General features: G+C 45.6%; 2 protein-coding genes across 5 annotated transcripts in view; one reads left to right on the top strand and one right to left on the bottom strand.

The window, feature by feature from the left end:
* Nucleotides 1–8764: 8764 nt before the first annotated feature.
* Nucleotides 8765–20442, top strand: PIK3IP1 (phosphoinositide-3-kinase interacting protein 1). Of its 3 annotated transcripts, XM_039225940.1 has the most exons (7): nucleotides 8767–9012; nucleotides 9847–9867; nucleotides 9988–10104; nucleotides 10191–10310; nucleotides 11256–11456; nucleotides 11563–11641; nucleotides 18731–20442. In XM_039225940.1, the coding sequence occupies exons 1-7, from the start codon at nucleotides 8940–8942 to the stop codon at nucleotides 18933–18935; spliced, it is 816 nt and encodes a 271-aa protein (XP_039081871.1). In that variant the 5' UTR covers nucleotides 8767–8939; the 3' UTR covers nucleotides 18936–20442. The 3 variants fall into 3 exon arrangements, with proteins under 3 accessions (XP_039081870.1, XP_039081871.1, XP_039081872.1); XM_039225939.1 differs by having other exon boundaries at nucleotides 8765–9012; nucleotides 9847–10104; XM_039225941.1 differs by lacking the exon at nucleotides 9847–9867 and having other exon boundaries at nucleotides 8769–9012.
* Nucleotides 20443–21534: 1092 nt separating this feature from the next.
* LIMK2 (LIM domain kinase 2) overlaps nucleotides 21535–27520 on the bottom strand; it is a 60327-nt gene continuing 54341 nt past the window's right edge. For both annotated transcript variants that reach the window (XM_039225550.1, XM_039225554.1), the window contains 3 exons: nucleotides 26988–27043; nucleotides 25771–25928; nucleotides 21535–23329 (listed from right to left, as the gene is read on the bottom strand). In XM_039225550.1, the coding sequence (XP_039081481.1) occupies nucleotides 23185–23329; nucleotides 25771–25928; nucleotides 26988–27043 (359 nt within the window). In that variant the 3' untranslated portion in view covers nucleotides 21535–23184. The remainder of the gene's footprint in view (nucleotides 23330–25770; nucleotides 25929–26987; nucleotides 27044–27520) is intronic.

Here is a 27520-nt window from a genome sequence, read left to right as displayed (position 1 = left end):
AGTTTTAGTTGAAAGGAGTGCAGCCGAAACTGTAACCAAAGGAGGCATTATGCTTCCAGAAAAATCTCAAGGAAAAGTTTTGCAAGCAACCGTAGTAGCTGTTGGATCAGGTTCTAAAGGAAAGGGTGGAGAAATTCAGCCAGTTTGTGTGAAAGTTGGAGATAAAGTTCTTCTCCCAGAATATGGAGGCACCAAAGTAGTTCTAGATGACAAGGATTATTTCTTATTTAGAGATGGTGACATTCTCGGAAAGTATGTAGACTGAAAGAAATCATTCTTGAAATGGCATGAAGTGAAGCTGCCCATTCCAGTGAAGTTGTGAAATCTTTCATCATGTAAATAATTTTCATGTCTCTCTTTTATAATAAACTAACGATATCCAAACTAAAAAAAAAAAAAAAAAACCAAAAAAACCAAAAAACAATTTAATGTTTATTGGAGCAGATTTTCCTACTATATCCAAGAGGGCAGAAACTCAGAGCAAAAGCCATGTTACTGGCCTGATAGCAGAGCTATTCTAGGAATGGGAGGCTTTTTCATAAATCTGATGACTTGTGAAGGTGACAAAAGGTTAGGTCACTCAGTGTTGGAGAGGACAAGATCCTAGAAAGTGCAAGTGCTTCACCACTGCCTGGGTAGCAACAGCCTGGCTGCAAGTGGAAAATATTTCTATTTCTAACGTCAGGATAATAAGGAAGTTGCTGCCAATACTGCATAAAACTCAAGACACTTAGCAGTGATGGCTGACTTCCAACTGAGCCATTAAGGTAAATGTAAGAGAAAGCTCCAGGTAGAAATATCATTAAGAACTCAGAGAATACACTGAGTGTTTGAAGCTGGCACTTAACCTCCTATTATCAAACTCAAGGTCTTGACACGCTGGGTCCAATCTTTTTTTTTTTTTTTTTTTTTTTACGCTGGGTCCAATCTTGAGTCACCCCCTTATGACACCCCTTTGCATCCATAATACTGCTCATTTCTGTTATATGGGCTTTGCAGAGGTAATTAGGGCAGCCTCTCTTATGGCTGGGTCTCAGAGGAATAAGATGCTGACTTTTCCTGCCCTTGCATTTCCTCTGAGACACAAGCATTCTATGATCTTGTTTGGGATTTTTTTTCCCCTCCATTTTACTGTCACAGAATCTGGAGAATATATAACATTAGTATTTCCTGACATACAAATTCTTTAAAGGATATCTCTTAAGAGAGGTGGGATGGAACCAACCCATGAGAAAAGATAGATGAAGAAAGTTTCGAAGAGAACAGTCCACGTGACAGTGCAGAGTGAGAGACACACCCAGGAAGGAACTGAGATGATAAAAGGAAAAGCAGTCCCTGACACAGAAGGTACTCAAGAGCTGTTTACTGACTGACAGCATAAATAGTAATAGAAGAATGAAATACCAGGATTCTAAAGGTAGAACAGAAATATTTCCCAGCTACCATGTTATTCCCAGACCCAGCATATATTTAATAGATAAACATCTGATATACATATTGTTTACATAAATACAAATGCTAACTACAACCCTGATTGATGAAAGTAATTCATGGGAAATACCACAGTCAGGGCTTGGCATATCTGAAATACAGAGTCGAACTTTTTATTTTTTTACATTTTGAAGACACAGCAAAGATTAGGGCAAAAGCGATGCATTCCTAAAGTTAATCCACAGAACCCATGCCATATCACTGCCTACACTAGGTCTAATATTTGGCCAAGGTTAATTGCTCCAACCCCAAACTCAGGCTTTCCTTTCCTGCTCCCTCTCCCTGGTGGATTAGAACTCCTGGGCTCCATCTCTGAGCAATTATGTTTATTGCAAATATCTTGATAAGCAATGAAGTCTTGATTTGAGGCTTAGTTTCTTACCTTCACTTTGAGACCCATTTCCTACCTACCGGCACCTGCCTTCACGGAGTTCACATATTCTCATTATGCTCATGAGATCTAAGGCTAGATTCAGAGCTCCTTTGAGCCTTCTTCCCAGCCTGCTTTTGTCCTGGTACCTCCTTAGCTGATCCCACTCACCTATGTCTTACTCTGATTTTTCTGTCCATTAGTCCCATATCAAACTACCTGCTGGGTGTTTCTACATGCATATGTCAAATTCAAATTCCCTATGTCAACTTCAAAACTACTAAGGCGTCCTTAAATCAGCTCCCTTTCTTAACCTCCCCAGCATGGCTGCGAGTCAATTAGAATGGATGCACAATCACTCAGAAATTTACCTACTAGTAGTCAAATCAGTGTATTTGGTCCAATGTCGGCCTTGCCAATATCCTTCCAGCCACTTCCAGTACTACTCAGCTAAACTTTTTGAGGGAGTTGTCCATTCTCACCTTCTCCCTTCATCATCTCCTCTTCCTTCCATAATCCAAACATTTAACCCCCTAGACCCCAACACTAAAATTCCTCCTGACAAAGTCACCTATGGCCTTCTTTTTGCTAATACCAATGGATTCTTTTTATTCTATCTATCTATCTATCTATCTACCTACCTTAAAGTTTATATGTTTATTTTGTGAGAGACAGAAAGCACAAGTCGGGGAGGGGCAAAGAGAGAATCCCAAGCAGACCCTGCAGAGCCCGATGATAGGCTTGAAACCGTGAACTGAGATCATGACCTGAGCTGAAGTCAGATGCTTAACTGACTGAGCCACCCAGGTGCCCAATATTTATTTATTTATGTCTTTAAAGATTATTTATTTTGAGAGAAAGAGAGAACACACATGAGCAGAAGAGGGGCAGAGAGAGAGGAAGAGAGAGAATCCCAAGCAGGTTCTATGCTGTCAGCATAAATTCTTTTAGCTCTTATCTTACATGAAACTCCTGGTAGCATTTGGTAATGCTGACCACTCCCTCCTTTCTGCAACACTCTTCCTTCAGCTTCTCTAACATCACTCTCTCCTGATTGCAATTTACCCATCTTTGACTGCTTTTTATCAGCCTCCCTGGAAACCTGCTTTTCCTCTTGTTTCTTATCTCTGTCAATGGCACTACGATCTCCTAAGCTTCTAAACCAGAAACTAATTTCCTTAGCTTTTCCTTCTATTTGCTCCTGACATCCCTCAGTCATAGAGTCTCACTGATTCTTCCTCCTAGTTTGCGTCTCTTCAGCCTCATTACCTACATTTGTGGAGCACTTACTATGTGCCAGGTAGATGTGTTCTCAGTGCTTTAATCCTCATGGCAAGCCTCTAAGGTAAATTTTATTATCATCTCCAATTTTCAGATTAGGAAACAGACATAGGGTGGTTAAGTAACTTGCATAAGGTCCTTTAGCTATTAAGCAACACAGCAGGATTCAAACCCAGGTGACCTGACTTAATTCTGTGTCCAGCTCCACTATTCTCTCCTCCCTATATTAGTCCAACAGTCTCCTTGCTGGTTTTCCAACTTTCTGCCTTGACTTCTAATTCTCTGCCCTGCAGCTTGAGTGATCTTGCTTAAACATATCACTTTCTTGCTTAAAAAATTTTTTTATACTTGAGCTCTTTTTTTAAAAATATTTTACTTATTTTTGAGAGAGAGATAGAGACAGCATGAGCAGGGAGGGTCAGAGAGAGAGGGAGACACAGAATTCAAAGCAGCCTCCAGGCTCTGAGCTAGTTGTCAGCACAGAGCCCGATGCGGGGCTCAAACCCACGAACCATGAGATCATGACCTGAGCCAAAGCCCAACTGACTGAGCCACCCAGGTGCCCCTCTTGCTTAAAATTTTTACTGGCTCCTAAATAAACAAATACTTTACTGACTCCTCATTGCCTTCAGGATAAAGTCGACACTCACGAACCTCCATAACCTAGTCAGCAAGTGTTCACCTCTTTGGCTTCATAGTTTGGGGCCTCATTTTAATCACTACCCTAAATGCCCCACTAGCCACAGTGACAGGCTACATTTCCAGGCTTCTGCACATTGTCTGACCTGCCAAGAACACTAACTCCTTCCCCATTCAGATTTTACTTTTTCTGATAAACCTTCTCTAACCTCTTAAAACTAGGCCATAAGCTCCTCTTGTGAGTTCCCACAGCCCCCAGTACTAATCGCTACTGTAGCATTTATTTCACTGTTGTTTTGCCTACTAGTATCTGCTCAATCATAAGATTATGAGCTTCTTGGGGCTCCTAGGTGGCTCAGTCGGTTAAGCGTCCATTTTTGGCTCAGGTCATGATCTCATGGTTTGTGGGTTCGAGCCCCGAGTTGGGCTCTGCGCTGACAGCTAGCTCAGAGCCTGGAGCCTGTCTTCGGATTCTGTGTCCCCCTCTCTTTCTGACCCTCCCTTTCTCACGCTGTCTCTATCTCTCTCTCAGAAATAAATTTTAAAAAATTTAAAAATTAAAAAAATATTATGAGCTTCTTGAGAACAAAGACCTTTAGTACTTAGTGCCTGCCTGATGCACAGCGGATGTTTAATAATCATTGAATCAATAAACCTTTATTACCTTATCAGACACCTACCTATAAATGCCCTATATTGTTTTAATTTTCATATGTGTTATCCTGATCTGTATAACCAGATTCTAAGTTTCTGGAAGATAGCACATATACTCAGTACTTTGAAGTTAGAGGTTACTGACACAAAAACTGACACAGCTAAAATTTATTCAGGGGTGAATGAATGGCAACAATCCAATGGGGTAGGTACTATTTTTCTCTCTCTCAAACTCCATTTAAGGAAACTGAGTCATAGAGAATTGAGTAGCTTCCCTAAGATGACATAGTTAGTGACAGCTGGGATTTGAATCTTGACATTGCTACCCATACTCATAACCATGATAATGACAGGTTAAGGAAACTCAATTACGGATGCTATTTACACCAGACCATACTTAGTGCTGACACTGGAACCCAGGTCTTTCCAAAGCCTACACTCTCAATTATTTGACATATTGCTTCTCTTGCTTTAAATGTCAGCACTGAAGCTCACACTGGATGTTGATAAATTTTAAGAGCTGCAGCTCCGGTTTGTTGAGATTGAAGAATATTCAATTCCTTTCCAAGGAGGCATAACTGTAGCTTATTGGGTTAATTACCTTCAAAATCAATAGCCTAGTCTTACCAGCCAATGAAGTTTATAGTCTCTAGTGTTATCCCTGCAACACTGAAGGCTGTATTTTCCTCCATGTGAAAACCATGTTTTTTAAGACTGGCCTCTAAGTAAAACTCAACTCGTGTTTCAGAAATGTATTCTTCCCTTTATTTCTCAAATCTAGTTATGTGATACTCCCAAGTTCTCTGCTTTTGGGTGGCTTCTCGGTTCCTCAGTGTGGAATGTGTTGTCTCTGAAAGTGACCTATGATCCACAAGATCTCTTGGCTGTTTTATTGTTTACCCTTAAAAAATTACTATTCTCTGTAGGCTTATTAGACTCTGTCTTTATGTGGTACTCTGCTTTTCCTCTTTCCTTTAAACATTTATTAAACACTTAGCTGTATCAAAATGGAAATAATATAACTCATTGAAGGACATACTTTCAAAGAAAACGGACTTGGGGTTTAGATATTGGAATATTATTTAACAAGCTTTATAAAATCATCCCCTACTCAGTTTGCAATTATACACCCAAATATCTTTCAGCAAAGCTGTCAGCACGGAGCCTTATACGGGGCTTGAACTCACAAACCTGGAGATCATGACTGAGCTGAAGTCTGATGCTTAACCTAATAAGCCACCCTGGTGTCCTTGTAGCTACTTCTTTTTTTTTTTTTTTTAATGTTTTATTTATTTCCGAGAGAGAGAGACAACATGAGCAGGGGAGGGTCAGAGAGAGAGGGAGACACAGAATCTGAAACAGGCTCCAAGCTCTGAGCTAGCTGTGAGCACAGAGTCCGACCTGGGGCTCGAACCCAAGAACCGTGAGGTCATGACCTGAACCGAAGTCATCTGAGCCGAAGTCTGACACTTACCTGAGTCACCCTGGCGCCCCGCCCTGTAGCTACTTCTAAAGCACATTATTATGGAGAGAATAGCTGGAGCCAACTCATTAGATCTTACTCCAAAGATTTTTACCAACACGTTAGCCCTCTTTTGCTGACAAAAGATTCTTAAGTCTTTTAACAGCTTTATGGCTTCCTTATTAGAGCCCTTCCACTAACATACTCTGTTATCAAGATGAACTGCCCATCTTTCTTGGGAAATGCTTTGGAGGTTATTTCCTGAGTTAACAATATGGCTTTGTCTCTCTGGATCAGTACTGATTTAATATGAAACCAAGGGTCAAACATCCCTGAAATATTTAGTAAAATAAGAGTATTATATTCACAATGTTGTCTTCAGGAATATAAACAATCCAAAATGAGTATATGAGTAGTGCTGTATCATATTATTATTGCAGTAATATTTCCAGAAGAAATATGAAATTTGGAGTAACTACAGGCCATGCAATATGGCCACATTGCTTCAATATATGACACAAAGTTCAAAACTAGATTAAGAAAAAGACCAAAACATTGTCAGTGATGATGAAAGGCACATCTCTGAACTAAATCCAATTTCCCTGAGGAAAGAAGGTACTCACACTATTATAATAGAAAATGTCTTTACGTACGTATGCTGAGATACAAGCCTGTTATTCCTGGAAAAAAAAAATCAAATCACACTGATAAATACCATACTCATAGGGGAGAAAAAAGGAAAGATAAACTGAAAAAGAATCTCCTCTGGCCTGTCTTCTATCTTTTCCAGGTAATGATGTTCCTGCTAAGACACATGGCACAAAATATGCTTTTTCTGTATATCAAGGTGTGTAAATTACAGCAGATAATAGTTTTCTGAATAGGAAAGTTAGATAACAGCAATGGGTAAAGAAGCTTTGGGATTCTGAGGAAGAAATACTGGCACCCTTATATGGGCACAGTAAATATGAAAATGGTACAAGAACAGGCCTGTGAATAGCCTGTCTCTATCGTAACTGGAGAGGCAAGTATTACAATCTGGCAGAAGCAGCCGTTCAGAATCTGAGGAGCTTTTCATCAGACAATAATTGAACACTCATTGCATACAAAGGCAATAGATTAGATGCTGAGGAGTCAATCCAAAAGAACCTCCTGCTACTGTGAAATTAAAAACTGCATTATCAAAAAAATAGTAATAATAAACTGCACTCTTATTTTTGCAAGCCTATATATTTTATGTTATGAAACAAAATGTGTATCATATTTCTCTCATAGTGGTGTAAGAGTAGGATCTGCAAGGAAAAAGGATCCTTCCTCTTTGGCCTTCTGCCTATAGACAAAGCCTTTTAGTTCCCTGAAAATAGTGTAAGCTTTCTTTAGCAAGTGAAATAAACCCCATTCCTGTCTCCTTGACCCTTTCACTTTTTTTCATAACACTTAAGACCACCTGATACTTTATATATTTATCATTTATCTTTCCCAACTAGATTACAAGCTCAATAAGGGCAGAGATTTCAAGTATTTTGTGCACAGATACCTTCTCAGTATCTGGAACTATATCTAGTATATAGTAAGTTCTCAAAAAATTAATAAAAGTGTTTTAAAAAAGACCCCTGAATATTATGTTAGAATTACTAAATTATAAAATTTTGGCGTATCTGCATATATATGTATGTGTGAGTAAATTTACGGACTCTGTAATTTCTAGTGTAGGCCAAGTCAGGAGTCAGAGGATCAGAAGCTTGTGTGGGGAGACAGGAACGTGACTGCAGAAACAAAGCAACATGTTTTATTAAGTGAACTGAAGGAATCAAACACAGCAAACTTCTGTAAGAAGTAAACTAAATTTATCTGTGTCCTTTCCATGTCTGAAATCTGACTGTAGTAAATTCAAATTCACTTCACAGTGGCTGGGTTGACATTAGCTTTCTTCCTTGACAAAGCTTTTAAACTTATTTAAGGAAGTTTTTTTTCTGCTCCCTAAATTACTGCCTAAAGATACAAGCCCTCAGATCGAAACAGTCTCTCATTTCTATTTTGAGATTTGCCTGAGTCACAAGGTAGTCTTGGAGAATCACTCTGCTCTGTCTCTCCATTTACTGAGGCTGCCTGGGAATTCAAATTGTCAGCCAAACAGGAAGAGGACCCTTCTGCCTAACTCCAAAAGGCCTAAGTCATATGAATATGGTGAGGTTTAATGATGGATATAAATCACTGTGAATGGATTTCCCACAGGGTGGAGGGGGAAAAAAAAGCAAACATTTGACGTAACTTCCTCTATGAATTCAGGGCTGGTAGAAAGGGTGGACTATTAAATATAGCTGAGTAAATGTCCCAATGTTTGCCTAACATGTGTTTTCAACTAATGAGACCCCTTCTATGTAGCTACTATATATGACACCCCAAAAACCCAAATATAAACAAAGTGACTGATCTGACCCTGGCAAAGTTATATTATTTTTTGTTTTTAAGTTCATAAAAACATATAAACCGCAAAGGCCTTTTTCTTTTTCAGGAATGGGTCTAGAGTTACTTCCACCTAGATACTCTTTTATTTGTGCCCTAGGTGGTCTTGAGTTCCTCCTGCTAGTATAGTCAGCATGTTGTCCGCCCTTGTGACTAAAATTTCAAACCCTTCTCCCCACAATGATGCCTCTTGACAGAGTTACACTTTCTATACTCACACAAATGGAAACAGAAGAGATGAAAAGCCCTGGGGTTGCAGTCAGTGTAGGTCTCAAACTGATCCTCTGCTAAGTACAACCTGAACTTCTCTGCCTCTCTTCTCGGGGCGGAGTTTCTCTCTTGGCTTAGTGATCTTGATTGGCATAGGAGGCTTAGGACCCAGGGGGCGCCTTTCAGCTGAAAAACACCTCGCTGCAGCAAGCTAGCTGGGAAGCTCCCAGTTCTAAAGAGAGGCTGTTTACCAGAAGAGCATAACAAGGGCAGGTCTGACTGCAAGGCTGGGACTGGGAGGCAGAGCCGACGCCAAGGGGACCCCGGTTGGACACTGGTTGGTCAATCATCTGCAAGACGAAGGAGATGAGGATGCTTTTGGCCTGGGTGCAAACACTCCTCATTAGCAACACGCTCCTAGAAGCCTATGGATCTGAAGGTGAGATTACAATCTTTCCTTCCTGCAGCAACTTAGTAGAAAGGGTAAAGCTCCCTATTTCCCAAGCATGGCTAGGCTAGACAGGAAGATGATAGGAAATGAAGCTTTTAGCTGGTTTCTGTTGTCCCATGAAGGCTTTCCCCCCCCTTTCCTTTCTCCTTTCCCTGACAGGGGCTTACAGCTCCATATTTGCCATTAAGAACAAAGGCAAGTAGCCACTTTTTCTTCTTCCTTTTCCTTGCTCACGAGTGTATGGAATTTGGGGTTCATCTCCCCTACTCCCCAAGTCCTATTCTTTTCAGGGGCTTTGCACGGTGTCGTTAGGGCACAGGCCATCCTCCCCCAGCCTCTTCCTGTGGCTCTCCTCCTGAGGGGAGTGGGAGTTTGGAGTCACATCCAGGCAGCGATGAGGCAGGTTCCCTCTGATTGAGGCTCTCTTTTGCAGGACTGAATCAAGGCTTTTGAAGAATTCTCTTGGGAGGGAGTGTTGCCTGTGCAAGTGTGGCCATATCTGTGAAAGGAATACCCGAGTTTATGTAACATGGAATTACAACATAGGGATGAATTTCAGGTCTGGCTGCGCCCCGACCCAAAACTCCTAACATCTCCAAAAACGGACCCGAATCCAGGCCTCCCCTACACCCTCCTTCAAAGTGGCCACAAGTTCCAGAGTAACAACTCTTTGCACTTGTGCACTGCTTTCTGGCTTCCAAAAAGAAAGAAAGAGGAAGGAAATGAAATGAAAAGCTAACAAGCTAACGTTGTCTGAGCGCTGACTGAGGGCCGGGCACCAGCAAGGGGCTTTAGAAGCGCTTTCTCTTCCTTCTCTTTCAGGCGTCACAACAACCCTTCAAGGCAGGTGGGGTTTTCCAAGTGAGGGCAGGGAGGCCCCGACGGGCCCACCGTCACCCAACCGGGGTAGACTCGGCTTCTCTGCCGGCCACTCAGTCTCCGGGGGGCTCCTCTTCCTCACAGGCTGCTTCTGGGACAACGGCCACCTGTACCGGGCAGACCAGCCCTCCCCCGCGCCGGGCCTCCGATGCCTCAACTGGCTGGAGGCGCAGAGCGGCCTGACATCTGACCCTGAGTCGGGTGAGTGTCCGCCCCGGGCGGCAGGCGGGCGGCGGCCATGGTCTGGGTCCTGGCCCCGTCCCATGGCGCCTTCTCTCCCTTCCCAGACGCCGGCAACCACAGCTATTGCCGGAACCCGGACCGGGACCCGCGCGGGCCGTGGTGCTACGTCAGGGGCAAGGCCGGCGCTCCCGAGAAGTGGCCTTGCGAGGACCTGCACTGCGCAGGTACCCACCCGGACCCCGAAGCCCTCAGGACCCCCGAGCCCCTAGCGCATAGGGCAGCTTGGGAGCGGCCGTTACACCCGCTGCGCACGTGCGTCCGCGCGTCGCCGGTCGGCCCCGCCCCGCCCCCGTGCCGTCCGATTGGTCAGGGCTGTCTCCAAGCCGCAGAGCCTAAAGTCCATTGGCCGCCGCCGCCTCTCTGAGTGAGCTCATCCTCCGCGAGCGCCTTGTAAACAACCTTGGGAGGCGAGGCCCCACCCCTTGGCCGTGCGCTCGCATCCTGGTGCGCAGCCTCGGGGAGCCCAATGGACTGGAGCCCGGGTCCCACGCCCTTAGGGAGCGCCTCAGCGTTTAGTGATCGTATGTGAAACGTATGCTGTGTGTTAAGGCACTCTACTCACAGCCCCTCCTGGAAAAAAGCTGGTTGTGGGATCTGAGCCTCAGAGAAGTTTAGCAAGGGCATGGTCCAGATTTGACTCTGCTTCTCAGACTCCAGAACGAAGGCTTGTTGCACCTGAGGCAGCAAGACCATTCTCTAGGATTAGATTAAATTGGATATGTAAAGCATATAACACAGGTATCGGCAAACAGTGTGGGCTCAGTAAATGTGAGCTGCTCACAGGGGTCATGGATTGTTTCCTAGCGCAGAGAGCGGCCCCCTGGCAGAAGATGGCAACTGAGGTTGGGCCTTGGAAGATGGCAAGGATTTGAACCGAAGAAGACGTGGGAGGCAGGAGAGGCTCTTTCTTATGTCCTTCCCCTCACATTTGCCTTGTCCCAACTGTAGTGTGACCCCATCAGACTTGGTCTTGTTTCTGGGGCAAGGATTGGTTTCAGTGTCTACAGGCATTCTAAAGTGGACCCATCTCCCCCAACTCTCAAGCCATTTTCAGCTGTGGAATTCACTCAGGCTATGCTAATGAGAGACATTTCACACTTCACCTCCAGAGACCACTTCCCAGTACCCTCCAGCCTCCACAACAGAAACTGAGGAGGCGTCTGAAGTGCCAAGTGGAGATGAGGTACAGGTGTTCGCTCCTGCCAACGCCCTGCCTGCCCGGAGTGAGGCAGCAGATGTGCAGCCAGTGATTGGGATTAGCCAGCGAGTGCGGGTGAACTCCAAGGAGAAAAAAGACCTGGGAACCCTGGGTATGATTGCCCCCTCCTCCCGCCCTGTCCTTATGGGAATCATCAAGAAATATTTGCTGATCGCCTGGGGTGAGGCTAATGGGACCTTGTGTCCTGTCCTTGGCAGGCTATGTGCTGGGCATTACCATGATGGTGATCATCATCGCCATTGGAGCTGGCATCGTCTTGGGCTACACCTACAAGAGGTCAGTAATTTCTCTTCTGGGCTCTCTGAGAGGAGGGGATGAAGGTACATAAAGTCGAATCAGACTTCTTTGTGGCATACATACCCAAAAAAGGAAGTGAAGTATTGAAAGAGGAAAACTAGCTTAAGATGTACAGACTTGGTTCTGGTCTTTGCCAGGTTAGAAAAATCCTTTCCTTTGGTGTCTTTTTTTTTTTTAATTTTTTTAACGTTTTATTTATTTCTGAGAGAGACAGCATGAACAGGGAGAGAGAGAGAGGGAGACACAGAATCCGAAACAGGCTCCAGACTCTGAGCTAGCTGTCAGCACAGAGCCTGATGCGGGGCTCAAACCCATGAACTGTGAGATCATGACCTGAGCTGAAGTCGGACGCTTAACCGACTGAGCCACCCAGGTGCCCCTCCTTTGGTGTCTTTACTCCTCACCCAAAAGCCTTGTGAGGTAGGGGTGCCTGGGTGGCTTAGTTGGTTAAGCATCTGACTTTCGCTTAGGTCATGATCTCGCGGTTCGTGGGTTCAAGCCCCGCGTCGGTCTCTGTGCTGATTGCCAGCTCAGAGCCTGGAGCCTATTTCAGTCTGTGACTCCCTCTCTCTCTCTGACCCTCCCCTGCTCACGCTGTCTCTCTCTCTCTCTCTCTCCTAGAAATAAATAAAACATTAAAAAAATTTTTTGAAAAAAAAAAAAAGCCTTGTGAGGTAAGAGTTCTTGTTCCTCGTTTTAGTGATGAGGAAGCTCTCATCAGAGAGGTGAAGTGACTTGCTCAAGGTCACACTGCCTGGGAGTGGCACAACCTAAATTCAAACCCAGCTCTTTTGATACCACATTCTCTGCTGTCTAATCCAACATGCCTGGTATGGATGCAAGTAGCACTGCAATGACACTCGTTACAGGGTCCCAGCGATTGAATTCTTTCTGTGAATTATAAAATTCTACTAGAAGAGGTTCCCAGCTACTCTTTTCGCAGTTTGGGCTTGAATTTCCTGGGCCATAAGCAGTGGGATCTCCTTTAGTACAGGAGGGAAAAAATGAGTTGGAGGATACAGAACTGGTTTGCTACTACTCATCACCACATATGAGAAAGCCAAAGAGGCTCCTTCTGGGAAACTCAGGAATCCCCTGACCTGTGGCTGGGACAACAGGAGGAGGAATGCTCATTTTGAAAGGGCCCCTGAAATATCATGTGGAAAAGGCTTTCAAAGTCAGTGAGGGGTGCATGAGGATAAGCCAGAGTTGCTTTCATTTTTACAGAGCTGGCTTGTTCTGGGAAAATTATTTGCCATTCTGGGAAAAATCAAGGGATTTGACTTCTAGCTCTGAGTGCTTTGATATTTCTCTTCTGAGGTCTGAGAAGGCTTCTAAAAGGGAAGTGACAGGCTGGCCTTCATCTTCCAGTGTTAAGGGCTGTGTATGAGTTTACAGCCTCGGTGGGTCACCCAGGATTAAATAAACCTGGGGTGTCCTTAGAGACAATGTAGTCAACCTCCTCATTTTACAGATGAAAAGGGGGAAATATTGGGGAAGAATAACAACAACAACAACAATAGCAGGAAGGTGAACATTTACCGTATGCCAGACCCTGCTTCAAGCAGTTTGCATGCTTTAGTTCTGTTCTCACAATCACCCTGATGGAATTATGGTTACCATATTTAATTTAATTTAATTTAATTTAATTTAATTTAATTTTTTTATGGTTACCTCATAACTCATCTTATGAGGTAAATGCTATTATTATCCCCAGTTTACACATTAGGAAACTGAGGCAAGAGAGGATCTGTACCTTGCCTGAGGTCACACACCTAGCATTTGGTGGAGCCAAGTCTTAGTCCTGTCACTAACTAGCTGTGTGACTTCTGGGCAAGTTGCTTCTATTTCCTACTGCAGAGCACTGCTGTAGCTTAGGCATGTGATTGCTTAGCTCAGTGTGTAGCAGATAGTAAGTGGTCAGTAAATGATAGCTGTTTTTCCTTTTCTGTAAAATGTGAGTACTAGCATTTTCTGAGCCCTTGTTTCTTTAATTTTTTATGATTCAGGAATCAGAAGCTCCAAGAGAACAAGAACTGACCTAAGAGGGTTTCTTGACTTCCATTCCAAGGCTGTTGCCCTCAGTGGGATGGATAACATGGCGGGTCCAGGGACACCTGTTTGTTCATTTCAGAGAGTTAGAGGAAATGATGTGGTAGCCCTGGCCTACAATTCATTATCAGACCTAAACCTTCTGAGTTTAGCCTTTGAAATACTTCTTCCTTCCTTAGCCACTGGATAGCATATGGCTCTCCTCCAATCTTGTGACAGTTTCCAGGCCTCCAGGTATGTGAACTGACTTAATGTTCTTAATTCTGAGCTCAGTTCTCATGCCCAGTGAGGAAGCCAGGCGTTTTTTTCTTCTAAATTTGCTTCTTTAGGCTGTGATAGGACTGCCCTGAGGCCTAGAATTTATTGTCCTATAAACTCAGGGCAAAGATCTAAGTCACCAGACTCCCCGTCACTAACTACCGGTCCACCCCTTTCCTCAGCAAAAGTGCTCTGAGAACAGACTATAACAGGAAACCACATGTGGGCTAGAGGCAAGCTCTCAGCTCCCATCTCTCTCCAAAGTCAGAGAACAGAGTGTCCTGGAAAGTGCTGTTGTGTGTAGGTTCGGCCATTCCTCTGCACTTCGGTTTCTTGACTACTGAGTGGGGATATATGCCCCCTCCATACACCCATATCCACCCACCCAAGATGTGGGATCTAACAGTCATGTTAGATAATCATAAAGCTTCCCACATTTATTGCACCCTTTTTATTATTTATTATTATTTTAATGTTTATTTTTGAGAGACAGACTGTGAGTGGGGGAGACAGAATCCGAGGCAGGCTCCAGGCTCTAAGCTGTCAGCCCAGAGCGAGACATGGGACTTGAACCCACGAACCATGAGATCATGACCTGAGCTGAAGTCGGATGCTTAACCAACTGAGCCATCCAGGCGCCCCTACTGCATGCTTTTTAAATAAATAGGGCCCTACTGAATGCTCTTCCCTGATGATCTGGCCCAAATCTCATGACCACACTAGGAGGATCACTTCTTATACCATTTTACAGTGAGCTGGTGAGATGTAGAAGGGTTAACTGCCACATCCAAGCTACATAGCCAGTAAGATGTGTGCAAGGATTATCAATATCTCCCAAAAGCCCAGTGAGGCTCAGCAGTGTCCTGCAAATTTGAATTGCAAAGGACAGTAGGAAAAATGGAAGCTTTCAAAGTAAAATAGTTGTGTTTATAAGCCAAAGGAACCAGGATCTAGTTCTGCACCTGCCACTAGTTCTGGGTGCAACCCTGGACAAGTAATTTACGTTCTCTGGTTTTCTCATCTATAAAAAGTATAAAGGTAGGAGGTTAGATATGATGATCCTTTCAGCTCTAATAATTCCTAAAAAGGCAATGTTTCCTGTTGGTGGCTGCAGGCAGCACTGGGTTCAAATCCCAGTTCTGCTATTTGCTTAAATAAATGATTTAACCTTTCTGCATCTGCCTTCCCATCTCTAATCCTAATAGATACCATATAGGTTTGTTGTGAGGATGAAATTAGACAGTATAGTTGGATATAGGGTTTGTGTTCATAGCCTAAGCTGCCTTGAGGAACTTTTCCTCAGTAGCAGTATGGTACAGCACTGCGTTCGACTGGGAAAATAGTGAAAGAATAATTGGAAGAAACTGTTGCCTGAAGAAAGTCTGGGGTGTCTCTGTCACTCCAAAGAGGATGTCAGATGTGGGCAGCAGCTCCATCCACACTTGCTGTCTCTGGCTAGCCCAGCTCCTGATCCTGGCCCTGGAGCAGTCATGGATAGAATTACTGCAACCCCTGAACTCTGCAAAAGACCATGAGGCTAGTGGGATGGAGCTTTCCCCTGGCTGGGAAGGGCAAGCAGGAGCCAGGCTTCCTCTCAGGGGAGTAAGGGTGGCAGGTGGGCATGGGTGAGGGCTCAGCCTGTTAGGTCTTTGTCATGGTTGTCTAGGCTACAAGATTCAGCCAGCCAGTCAGCAGTTCCCTTTCCCTGCCCTGAGTGCAGTGTCTGTGCTATCCAGGAGCGTTTATTTTCTGATAAAAAGGCAAGGGAAAAACTGTAAGTCAACACCACTCCACCCTCTTAGGAGAGGAGCTGAGTCAGTGAATAAGCCTTTTGTTCTATCTTGGCGGCCAGACAACAGCCTGCCCTCCCCCCAAAGGTGTAAGAAGAGGCTGAGCTGTTTGATGGTCAATACAGGAGGCCTGGTGGCCGGTCTCTGATCTTGAAAGGAGCTAGGGACATCCTCTGAATCTCCAGGACTCAATAGGCACCATTAACAGGAGGCCTCTGGGGTTGGGTGTTTTGAGGGTTGTAAATGGATGAGATTGTAATCCAGATGAGTCCCAGCACCTCCTTCCTTTACCCTTGGCTGTTCTTCCAGTCCTGCTCTGCTCCATTAGTATGAATTGATTTTTTTCCCCTAAAGACTTGTTTTATGATGATGCATCCTGACCATTATCAACAGCTGGCCACAGCCAGATGGCTTGGTAAAGAAGGTAGCTGGGGGGGGGGGGCATCTGGGTGGCTCAGTTGGTTAAGTATCCTACTCTTGATGTCGGTTCAGGTCGTGATCTTGTGATCCTGGAAGCAAGTTCTGCACTGGGCTCTGTACTGAGTGTGGAGCCTGCCTGGGATTCTCTCTACCTTTCTCTTTGCTCCTCTACCATGTGTGTGCACTCTCTCTCAAAATAATAAACTTAAAAAAAAAAAAAAAAAAGGTAGTTGAGGAAAGCAGGACAACTCCAAAGCCTGTTTCTTCTTATATAAAATGTGGATAATACTATCTTGGAAAGTTGGGGTGGAAATGGTACATGTTATAAAGTAGGCATCCAGTAGGTGCATAGGTAGCTCTTCTCATCCTGGATAATGGAGAGGTCATTTCCTGGCGCCTTAGTAGGTACTCAGGATGTGAGTTCTCATTTTCCCTCTTCCTTCACCCCTTTAGATTTTGAAATTCAGGCCCTGGCAAAGGAGACTTGCGTACTCTACCTCTTTTGTTAATCGCTTTTTGGCCTTCTGCTGGCTTGGGGATTCCCTTAATAAAGTTAAACCCAGACCTACATAGACACCCTTAAAAGAATCTGGCCTTTTGTTTTATCATGGAGGAAAGTGTTTCCTTCTGTGATGGCAGCTGTAAATGATGAGCAGTGCCCAAGGGCAAAAGTGAATCTTAGGCCGAGTGGGGATGCACTTGGTCCAGGCAACTGTCTTCCCATGTACCTCCATTTCTTCTTTGTAGTGCTCTGGGGGTTATTCTGCTGCAGGAGTTGGTGATGTCCAGTACGGAGGCAAATGATGAGGATGGGGCAAGCATTCAGGCTTGCCCATGCAGAAAACTTAAGTCACCTAGGGTGACTCAGGGAGATGAGCTCACAAATTTGCCTTCTGTGACCTTACGATGAGAAATAGGGAGTCAGAACACATCTCATATAAGGGATTGTCTAGAATGTCAGGGGCCCTGGAGGTTATCCAGTCCAACTCCTTGTTTTAAAAATGATAAAATTAAGGGGGGGGGAGTTGTCACATAAACAGTTGCCTTGGCTGGTCAGTAGGAGTTTCCTTAGAAAACCATATTAAGATAACATTGCCTGGTGAATCAAGTCATATTCAGGGCAAATCATAATAAACTCCTCTATGAGTTTTACAGCAGTTCCAGTTTTCAAAATACATTCATGTTCACTGTTATTTTGAGGCAGATATTGTCCCCTTTTCATAGATGAGACCAAGGCTCAGTGAAAATAAGTGTTTTGCCAGGTGTCACACAGCCAAGGCTGAGCTGGTACTAGAATACAAGAAAACTGGTTGATTTAAAGACAGTTCTGAGGTACCTGTGCAGCCTCAGGCCCCTCCAGGCCCTGCTGTTTTCTCAATATTGTTCTCCTATCTCTGGAAACTTATCATTGCACCGTATATCATGATGGATATGTAATCCATCTGATCTCAGCTATCTCCCTGAGGTCTGAAGTAGGCCTCTTTTGTTTCACTGAGTCATTCATCAGCTGTCTGTTTCAAGGCCTCTTTGGGGTGGGCTCCTTCCAGAAAGATTTCCCTTGACAGTTAAGCCCATGTTTCTAGTTGTGGCTTCCAAGTATGCTGATCTGGGTCCTGGGTGCTGGTTGTGGTATGCAGTGTGTTAGGCATACACCAAACCCTTTAGCCTGCAGCAGGGGTAGTCCAGGCCAGTGGGAGGGCCATATGTGTGCAGCCAGAAGACTGGGTTTGCATTCCTGTGCCACTGTTTCTTAGGGGTGACTTTGATCAGTTGAGAACTTCTCTGAGTATTAGTTGGGAGTCCAGCAGACTTGGGTTTGAGCCCACTATGTTATTGGAGAATTCCTTCACTTCTCTGGGCTATTTCCTCATCTGTAAAATGAATGGTCAGACCTAATTCTTCAGGTTTAGCCAAGGATGAAGTGAGATCATGTACACAAAGTCCTTAGCATGGAGTGAGCACTCCATTTGAGTAAAATGGGGCAACACCACGGCCTGATTGAGTGATTAAGTACCATGAGAATTCAATGTGTAAACATAAAGGGATCTGATGGTCATTGTTCACGGTTTCCCATTGACCTGAATAGCCCTCAGTCCCTCTTGCCCTCTGCATGGGCTAGGGACAGTCCTTATTTCCCAGGGCTCACACCCTCCAGGACTTTAGGATAAGACAGCTATCTCAGAACAGGTCAGTTTTCTGCACTTTATGGGTTAGGACTGAGATGGTTCTCTGGGTCTCTTGGAGCCCTATGCTTAAAGAACAAAATCATATCTAAAGAGTCTCTTTCCTATACACCATCTTCATTGAGGCTGTCTGCAGCTGTGCGAGATTCAGGCTGCTACACACCCATTTTACAGATGAGGTAGTAGACCTGAGGCATAGGAACTTCGTGTCAAGGAAGTCTGGCAGAATGGAAATCTTGTATTATCAGCTATTGAATTGCTGTGACCATGATTAGCCCCAGTCCCTGCCTGGGTGCAGCAATGCTATTTAATGAGCAAAGCCATTCAGGAGGCAAAGCCTCAATGCTTTCCTCTTTTCCTGCCAGGGGGAAGGACCTGAAAGAGCAGCATGACCAACGAGTGTGTGAGAGGGAGATGCAGCGAATCACCCTGCCCTTGTCTGCCTTCACCAATCCTACCTGTGAGATCGTGGATGAGAAGACTATTGTGGTCCACACCAACCAGACTCCAGTAGACCTTCAGGAGGGCAGTGCCCCCCTCATGGGCCAGGCGGGCACTCCTGGGGCCTGAGCCACCAACAATGGGCAGGAGCCCATGCAGACACTGGTGCAGAACATTCTACCCTCCTTCAGCTGGGAGGATCTACACTTTTTGTTGTGGTTAAAACCCTCCCTAGACTTTTTTTTTTTTAAATTCTAAAACAGAAGCAGGTGGTGTGCTGAGAGCAAGGCTGGGTAGGGTCCTACCAATGCTCCTCCTCCATCCCTTAGAGCAGGGTTTTGCCTGTGGGTGGAGACAGTGGCAGCCCCCACAGCAATGCTGCTGACAAGGGCTTCCAAACATTGCTTGTGCCCTGGAACTGAACCAGAGACAAGCAAAGAGCTCCCCCAGGCTCCTATGTGCTTTATTATCTAAGGTGGCCTCAGTCTCTGCCGTTCTGTTTTTTCTCCATGGGCTTGAGTGGCGCATACTGTTATCCATAGTTCAGGATAGACAGGTCAGGAGGTAGTATTTCAAAAACAGTTTTTAAAATAGTTGGGATGGAACTCCCTACTGACTTTGAGAACTAGAAATGAATTTGTACAAAAGTCAAAACTATGGTTTGAGAAAGGGATCTAAGCTGAGGGCTCCTGGGGGTGCTCCAGCTTGCTAGTAGTGATGTGCCTTGATAACCGTGGGCCAGCCCTGGGCCCAGGAACTCTTTCTGTTTCGAAAGGAAAGGAAGGGAAGAATCGCACTGAACATTCCACTTGGGAAGAGGGTAGAGAAGGATCCATGGCTGCCTTATGCCACAGGACTCGAGGGGGACCTGGGGAACCCTAGACAGTCTGTCCAGGGTGGACAATGACCTCTTTTCATTTTGCAGGGGTAATGACATCAGCCAACTAACCTATGGGAATTACACTGTGGGGTCTTGTGAGCTGCTTCTGAGAGGTTAACTCAGAAACTAAGCTCAGAGGCAAGGTAATAAAGTGCTTCAGGGCTTGCACCTGCAGTAGCTTGAGTCTGCAGGTGGCTCTGGGGCCCCAGGCCAATGCATTCCTATGGGGGTGATAGGGCTAGGCTCAGAACGCCTAACTTGTAAAACAATCAGAACCATTGGAAGGGACCTTAGGGTTCCTCAAGCCTTTTGGACACAGGGGCCCAGAGGAGGAAAGTGATGCCCAAGGTCATAGAGCATAGGCATGGCTGAGAGGAAAGTAACATTTCTCCACAGCACTGTGCTTCACTGAGCCAATGGCTCAGCAGGGCCTCCAAGCCCTAATATCACACTTGGAGGCCTTAGCAGTGCTCCCTACCCAGAGCTTCCTTCCACTACCCCATGTGGAAAGGGGCTTAGTGGGGCCTATTCTCTTCAGCAGACTATTCTTGGGAGTGGTTTGCTGAGGAGGCCTAGGCTCATGGGTCCCTTGGTGTTAGTGATCCTGAAAAGAACAGTACATTACTGGTTTCTACTTTTCTATAAAAGCATTTCTCTGTGTACATGTTTTATATACCTCATTCTGATACCTGCGTATAAAGTGCAGGAAATTGCTCTGCATTTGACTTGTATAAATTAAAAAAACAAAAAACTGTGTATTGCCAAGTTTTTGGTTACCTTATCCATACCTGTGTGGCAAGCTCTGGCTTTCCCTCACTAGCCCGGGCCCTGTGACTGGGAGATGGCAAGTGAGCAGTGTATAACTGTTGCCTCTGTACTGTCATCACCAGGAGTTGTTCAGCTGCAGGAAAGATGGGTATGCTGGCTTCTCCACAGGCGGTTTGGTCACTACAAACCATCTCCTCCTCACCATTCTTCCCAAGGTAGAGGTAGTTAAAATGAATATCTAGATAGCCATTGGCAGGGGCTGGAGACAGGTGTGGTTGGTGGTGCTGCAGCAGCAAAAGGGAAGGATGGATGTGCTAAAGGGGATGGGTTCTTGGGATGCTGGAAGCAGAGGAAGGCTCCTGGGGATGGTGAGGGGGTAGGATGGGGTGAGGGAAGTGGAGGGGAACTCCTAGGGCTCCATAAGAAACTACCAACAGGACTTTCAGCACGATATTTCAGCAACAGGTTTCTCTGCCTCTAGGAATACTCAGGGTGATCTCTGTCCATGCCTAGTCATTGCTCTCTAGTTCTACAAACAAGGGGCACCCTAGACTATCAGTTTTGCCAGGAACCAGAGTCTGTCCTTAAGTTGAACTTAAAGGTGTGTGGATTTATACTAAGCCTGGTATCCCACTAGGCCCAAAGCTTCACATCTCCCATGTGCAGAGGCAAGAAGAAACAGGTCTTCTCTCAAGCATTTGTAGGGAAACTCAAGGTGTGGAGGTAACTTGAATTCATTTCTTCCCTTTATGAAGGTGGCACCCAAACCTGTGGGGAGGATATCCAGGCTTACAGGAGTATACATGCATCAGAAGGTGGAAGTATATGGCCCCAAGGGAAGTACTTGGCTGGAAGGTCAGAGTCAGACCTGCTCAAAGGACTGGGTTGCCTTGGGTGGGATGTGCATGTTCTTTGGAGCAGGTTAGCATCTATATAAGGGATTAGAGTTGGGTGTGTGTGTGAGAACTCTCTGCTGTGGGGAGTCAGAGGGTAGGGCCTGAAAGTGGCCAGCAGACCCTCCACATGAACCCTCCTCCTGCTGAGCCAGGGGCCCCAAGTCACTTTCTCACTCTCAGTATCATCAGTTATGTTAACTGCTTAATTTATTTGGTCTGTTCAACGGCCCACCATGGGCCCACCACTCCCATGCTTGCTGGGGACAGCTGAGGCACAGCCAGCCACAAAATGCTGACTTAGGGCTGCTTGGAGCCAGGGGTCAACCCTACAGCAAGCTTGCACACTCCACACATAAGCAGGTAAATTCTGTCAAGATGACATCTAATCCCACAATTTATCAGGTCTATGTATGGTATTTTCACATATCACCCAACAGATATAGCAATAAAATAGTATTAACATCAACCACTCTCCTGGATCACTCCTCCCCCTCCCCCCACCCCCACTCCCCAACACGACCACCACACATTGCAGTAATATCCCAAACCCATTCCCAATTTGTTAAATATGGTGCAAGCTCACAGATGCGTAAAAGGAGGCAAATCTATTTGTGTTGAAGAGTCCCTGGAGCTCTGAGACCCAAGGTAGAGGGTGCCTCTGGGGCTTTTCAGCACCCATTAGCTGTGTCAGGAAGCAGCAGCTAGGAGCTAGTGAGCTGAGCTGACCAACAAGGGAGGTAGAAGCCAGAAAGGCCAGCTCAGGGAGTGGTTTCCCCCAGCACCCCAGCTCTGGAGCTCTGCCACCACCTCTTCCTGCCCATGTTGCTGCCTGGACCAGGGATAGTAAAGGATGAGCAGTGGTTGCCACAAGGATAAGACCAAGAGACTGCTGAGATTCCCACTCCCCTGGTTCATTTACTGGGCCTGTGACAAGCCACACAATCCTCCAGAACCAATCTAACACTAAGATAAATGTCTTGGGCTTCTGATTGAGGTGACCACCAGTCTATGAATGACAGCAGCCCAGATACGGGCTTTCTAGAAAACAGGGCACCTTTCCAGCTCCTAGCCTCTTCCTGCACTTGTGGGTGAGTGCTTGTTGTAGTCAGAAAGGCCCAGGAGCTCTCAGCGAGAGCAATAGTTTGAAAACATGAGGTGGAAGCCCTCCCCTCACACTGATGTGGCTCCTAGGCCTGGGAGATGAGCAGAAACTAACCTTCCCCCTGACTCCTGGCCAGTTCCCCCACAAACTAAGAACTCTTCAAAACCTACTCCCTCAATCCTTGCCCCATAGGAGGGCGGGGCATGGGGTGGAAGGTGGGGTAGCACCACTGTCATTTCACATCCTTGGATAGTCACCTGGCCACCAGTCTCTCTCCTGTTCACAGCCCCCCTTGATGTCCTCCTGTACCCAAGCGGGACCAGAGACTTCAGAACCCACAGGCAGGTTCACCCTGGAATCCTGCCCAGCAGGTCCAGGTCACAATGATTAGTGTAAGCAACAGCCTCCCAGAATTGCACTGCCAGGAGCTCCCAAGTGGTCATGAGTAACAGATTCCCCCAGCCCATGGGCCAGGCTTTTTTTTTTTTTTTCTTCACAGCTTTCAGGCGAGTGTTGGATTTACAGACAGTAACCAGGCCCCCAAACCTGTGATGTGTTTCCCTGGTGCTGCACCCGCTGGCCTCCTGGGGAGGTAGTAGGGATGGCTTGTTCTGCTTCTGAATAAGCTGCCAATCCATAGGAAGCCCGGACGGCCCTGCCCAGAGCAGAGATGGGGTGCAGAGGGGGCAATGGTGGCTGCAGAATGCCCCCCTGCAGGGGGCTGGGCCAAGGCTAGGGAGGTGAGTCCCGAGTCAGGCCGTACTGCATGCTCACAGTGTGGTCCAGCTCTTCCAGCTCTGCAGGCAGCGGGATGCCCAGCTCCCCCAGATACAGGGAGAGAGCCTCAAATGAGTCCTCCAGTTTTGAGAATGCCGGTCTAGAAAGAAAAGGGGTGAGTTGGAGGCAAGTGAGACACAGGCAGGGCCACGGGGTGGTGTGAAAGGCACCCAGGCCTTGTAGCTCAACCACATCCTAGTTGTGTGACCTTGGGCAAGCCCCTTAACCCTGTGCCTCTGCAGGAAATGGGGATGATATAATGTTACTGCTATTGTGTAGGGTTGCTGTGATGAAGGGAGAGCTCTGTGAGAAGGCTGGCCTTGCTCAAGGGGGGTAGCTTAAAAAAAGAAAGTCCAGGAGAAAAAAGGCTCCTCTCATGTCTCGGAGAAAATGCAATCATTTTAAATGCCTTTTAAAAGATTCTTTCCAGTCCTTAGGCTGTCTCCACATCAATGGATCTGCTCAGGAAAGGACATTTCACAGATTCAGCAGCTCTTCCCAAGGGGAAAACAAACACCAGGCTCCCAGTACTGCAGAAACAGTTTAGCTGGCCTGGAACCCTAAGACAGCTCAGGCTTACTCCACTTCCTCCATGTTTTTGTTTACTGTCTTGTCACCTTCTCAGTAGGGCCCACTCACTCTCATCACCGTACTTAAAATTACAACTTGCAGACGCCTGGGTGGCTCAGTTAGTTTAGCATCTGACTTCAACTCAGGTCATGATCTCATGGTTTGTGGGTTCCAGTCCCACATTGGGCTCTGTGCTGTCAGCTCAGAGCCTGGAGCTTGCTTTGGATTGTCTCCTGCTCTCTCTGCTCCTCCCCCACTCACACTGTCTGTGTCTCTAAAATAAACATTAAAAAATTTTTTAAATTACAAATTGCACCCTACACATCCTCTTTCCTCAGCTCTGCTCTTTTTCCCATACCATTGTCACTTTCTTTTGTAGAATAAAGTTTATTCTATCTACTGTTTATCATCTCGTTAGAATGTGAGTTCTAGGAGGGCAGGCACCTTTGCTTTGCTCACTCCAGTGCTCAAAACAGTGTCTAGCACATGGCTGGCACTCAGTCAATATTTTTTGAGTGAATTAAACACAGACATTTAGAATGACTAGGAAAGGATATTAGCAAACAAATACTGTGTAGCTCCACGTTTTCTCCTTATGCTCTTACTCTGATGTTAGTGAAGGACTGCAGTCCTTTAGCCCATGAAAGAACAAAATGTAAAGCTTCCCACCGGCAAATCCCAACTCTAAACTGGACCTCTGGAAACCATTTTATTTTTTATTAAAAAAATTTTTTTGGAATGTATTTATTTTGAAAAAGAGAGAACATGAGAAGGGGGCGGGGCAGAGAGAGGGAGACACTGAATCTGAAACAGGCTCCAGGCTCCGAGCTGTCAGCACAGAGCCCAACTGTGGGGCTCAAACTCACAAACTGTGAGATCATGACCTGAGCTGAAGTCAGACGCTTACCCAGGTGCCACCTGGAAATCGTTTTAAAATAAAGGTTATATGCCAACTGGTTATCTTGAGGGAATGGAGCAGGAGAGTGAGGAGCACTCAGGGGCACATTTGTTAGCAGATAATAGAAAATGTGTACTTCTATGCTATATATTTTAGTAATGCTTGAATTTGTTTGTTTGTTTGCTTTTTAAAGAAACAGTACTTTTGAGAGCAGAAAAAAGCAGATTCTAGTTTTTAAATGCACAAACTTGAAAAGGACCAAGGTAACTTTGGCAATAATGGAAACTATAACCTAAGTAAAGGTCATTTTAAAAATATTTCTTTAAAGGAGAAAATTAGCTAAATGCACATAGATGTTCACTGTAGTAATACCTATTGTAAGAAGAAACTGGAAAAACCTGAATATCTATATTATGTATATTATAATATGTTCAGACTATATCTTAATTGAATTTCACATAGTCAACAAAAAATGATAAATAGGAAGACTGGGTAGTAACAAGGAAAATGCAGGGCAAAATATAAAACTTTTCTTTATTTGAGGGGTGCCTGGGTGGCTCAGTCAGTTAAGCATCTAACTTCAGCTCAAATCATGATCTCACTGTTCGTGAGTTTGAGTCCCACCTCAGGCTCCTTGCTGGCAGTGTGGAGCCTACTTGGGATTCTCTCTCTGCCCCTTCCCCATTCACCCTTTCGCTCATTCTCAAAATAAATAAACGAACTTAAAAATTTTTTCTTTACTTGAGATTATAGCTATATGATAAAAAATGTGTTTGGAATAGATAGGAGAAGGACACTTATTCTGTTAGAATGGCATTGGTTTGCATGAGTTTTCTTTTGTTAAAATTTCTTTTCATGGCTGTGTCTGTGTTATATCCAGGTCACTCAAGACTGTGCCTTGTCGCCCCCCCACCTCACCAGGCACATCAGAGTTGTTAGGGTGGCATCAGTGTTGATATCCTTGAGCTCAAGGCTTTTGCCACCGCTGTGCCTAGGAAGGGCTTGGGGATGGCTGAAGGCTGGTGCAAGCATCTAGACCCATGTGAACTGGGGAAAGGGGGTAGGATACCAACCTGCTCTCGGGCTCCAGTTTGCAGCAGATGGCGGCCAGGGGGAAGAAGGCTGGGGGGCAGTCTGTGGGGACAAACTTCTCCCAGAAAAGCTTCACGTTGAGGCCAAAGTCCAGTGTTCGGGGCAGGCAATCAGGATCTGCATATACCTGCCCGATGATCTGCAGGTGAGAAGATGGCTGGTCAGGAATGGGCTGTGGTGTGTGCAGCCATAGGGCAGGGGAGAGGGATACTGGTGTATGGACAAGAAGGATGGGCAGAAGAGGGAAGTAAAAACCAAGGTTAGAAAGCTATCCTCCATGCCCAAATCTTGCTAATCCAGACTTATCTCTCAGCTGAGAGTCTGGCTACTGAGGAGGGTTTAGAAGACACTTCCCTGCAGGAAAAGCACAATGTTCCAAATCTGGAGGGGGAGCTTCTGTACATCCCACCTTGCCCTGCTGTGTACCCTTATGTTTATGTCCCCTGCCAGAGTTCAGGCTCTGTGAAGTGAGGTCCTGGATCTGATGTATGTTTGAAACTTCTTGGAGGCAGCCTAGTGCTTTGCACACTATAGATGCTCAACTGATCTCTACTAAAGAAAATAATTTTTTCTTTAATAGAAAAACCCTCTTTCATTATTCCAACTGTCCTTGTCTCTCCTCTACCATTCACCATTTTGTAGGAATTACAGAAGGCTCTGAAACATATGTTTGAGTGCTTCCAGACAGACTGAATTAAGTTCCTAAGGGGACGAATCTTCCCAAGTCTAAGTCTATCTGCCTCACAGTGATTAGCGCTGTGCTAGACAGGCTGGCACTTCTTGTGGTGGTTACTTCCACTTGTGGGGCTGAGGGCAGCAGCACAATCAGGGCCTGGGGAAGGGGGAAGAGAGGGAAAGGTTACATCTGGCCCAACAGCTAGATAGACAACCATAAGGACAGCTTCCTGCCTTTCCTAGTGGAGTTCTGAGTCTCACCTGCCCCTTACTGGCTATGTGACTAAACGCAAGCTGCTGCCCCTGAGCCTCAGTTTCCTCACCTGAAAAAACCCTGCCCAGTCCTTCTCATGGGACTGATGAGACTCAAATGTGTCAACAGATGTGTGATAACTGCACAACCCCACATTTGTGTTGATTTTATGGTAAGCTACTCATCATTAGGAGAAGCCCAGTTCTGAGGCAGGGCAGAGCCATCAGGCCCACTGCCTCAGGCCTGGCTTCTGTGCAGGCTGGAGCTCACCTCGCAGAGAACGATCCCAAAAGAGAAGACATCCACTGTCTCATCGTAGCTCTTTCCTTGGAGAACACAGGAGAGCAGGCTGTTAGGTTTGGTCTCTTACCTGCTCTGCACTGAGTCTGGGGCCAAGCCAGGCCATAGCCAAGAACCAGGGCTAGAAGAGTCTCCATGGGGATGTCCTGAAGGCTGCCCAGGACAGGTACCACCTGAACATCTTTCCTCAGCCCTGGGTAGGCTGCCTCAGAGAGCTTATAAAACATACTACCCAAAATGAAACTACATGGGACAATGAAAGAGAGCTGGATCAGGGTTCATCTGGACTCTGTCATTAGCTAGCTGTATGTTTGGCAAACTGATGAACTTCTCTGGGCCTCAAGACTCCAAAAAGGGTTAGAGTGCCTGGGTGGTTCAGTCAGTTAAGTACCCAACTCTTGATTTCAGTTCAGGTCATAATCTTATAGTTGTGAGATTGAGCCCCACATCAGGCTCTGCACTGAATGTGAAGTCTACTTGGGATTCTTTCTCTCCCTCTCTGT

This window comes from Hyaena hyaena, unplaced genomic scaffold (assembly GCF_003009895.1).
Source record: "Hyaena hyaena isolate Hyena2069 unplaced genomic scaffold, ASM300989v1 scaffold_19, whole genome shotgun sequence".
Lineage (NCBI taxonomy): Eukaryota > Metazoa > Chordata > Mammalia > Carnivora > Hyaenidae > Hyaena > Hyaena hyaena.
This window is presented reverse-complemented; position numbering and strand designations above follow the sequence as displayed.

What these genes read in the sequence shown, in the direction of transcription:
- PIK3IP1 (XM_039225939.1), top strand. Translation starts at nt 8,940, where the DNA reads ATGAGGATGCTTTTGGCCTGGGTGCAAACACTCCTCATTAGCAACACG. An exon ending in CGAGGACCTGCACTGCGCAG is followed by an intron (nt 10,311 to 11,255) that starts GTACCCACCCGG and finishes CTTCACCTCCAG; the next exon opens with AGACCACTTCCCAGTACCCT. An exon ending in TTGGGCTACACCTACAAGAG is followed by an intron (nt 11,642 to 18,730) that starts GTCAGTAATTTC and finishes TTTTCCTGCCAG; the next exon opens with GGGGAAGGACCTGAAAGAGC.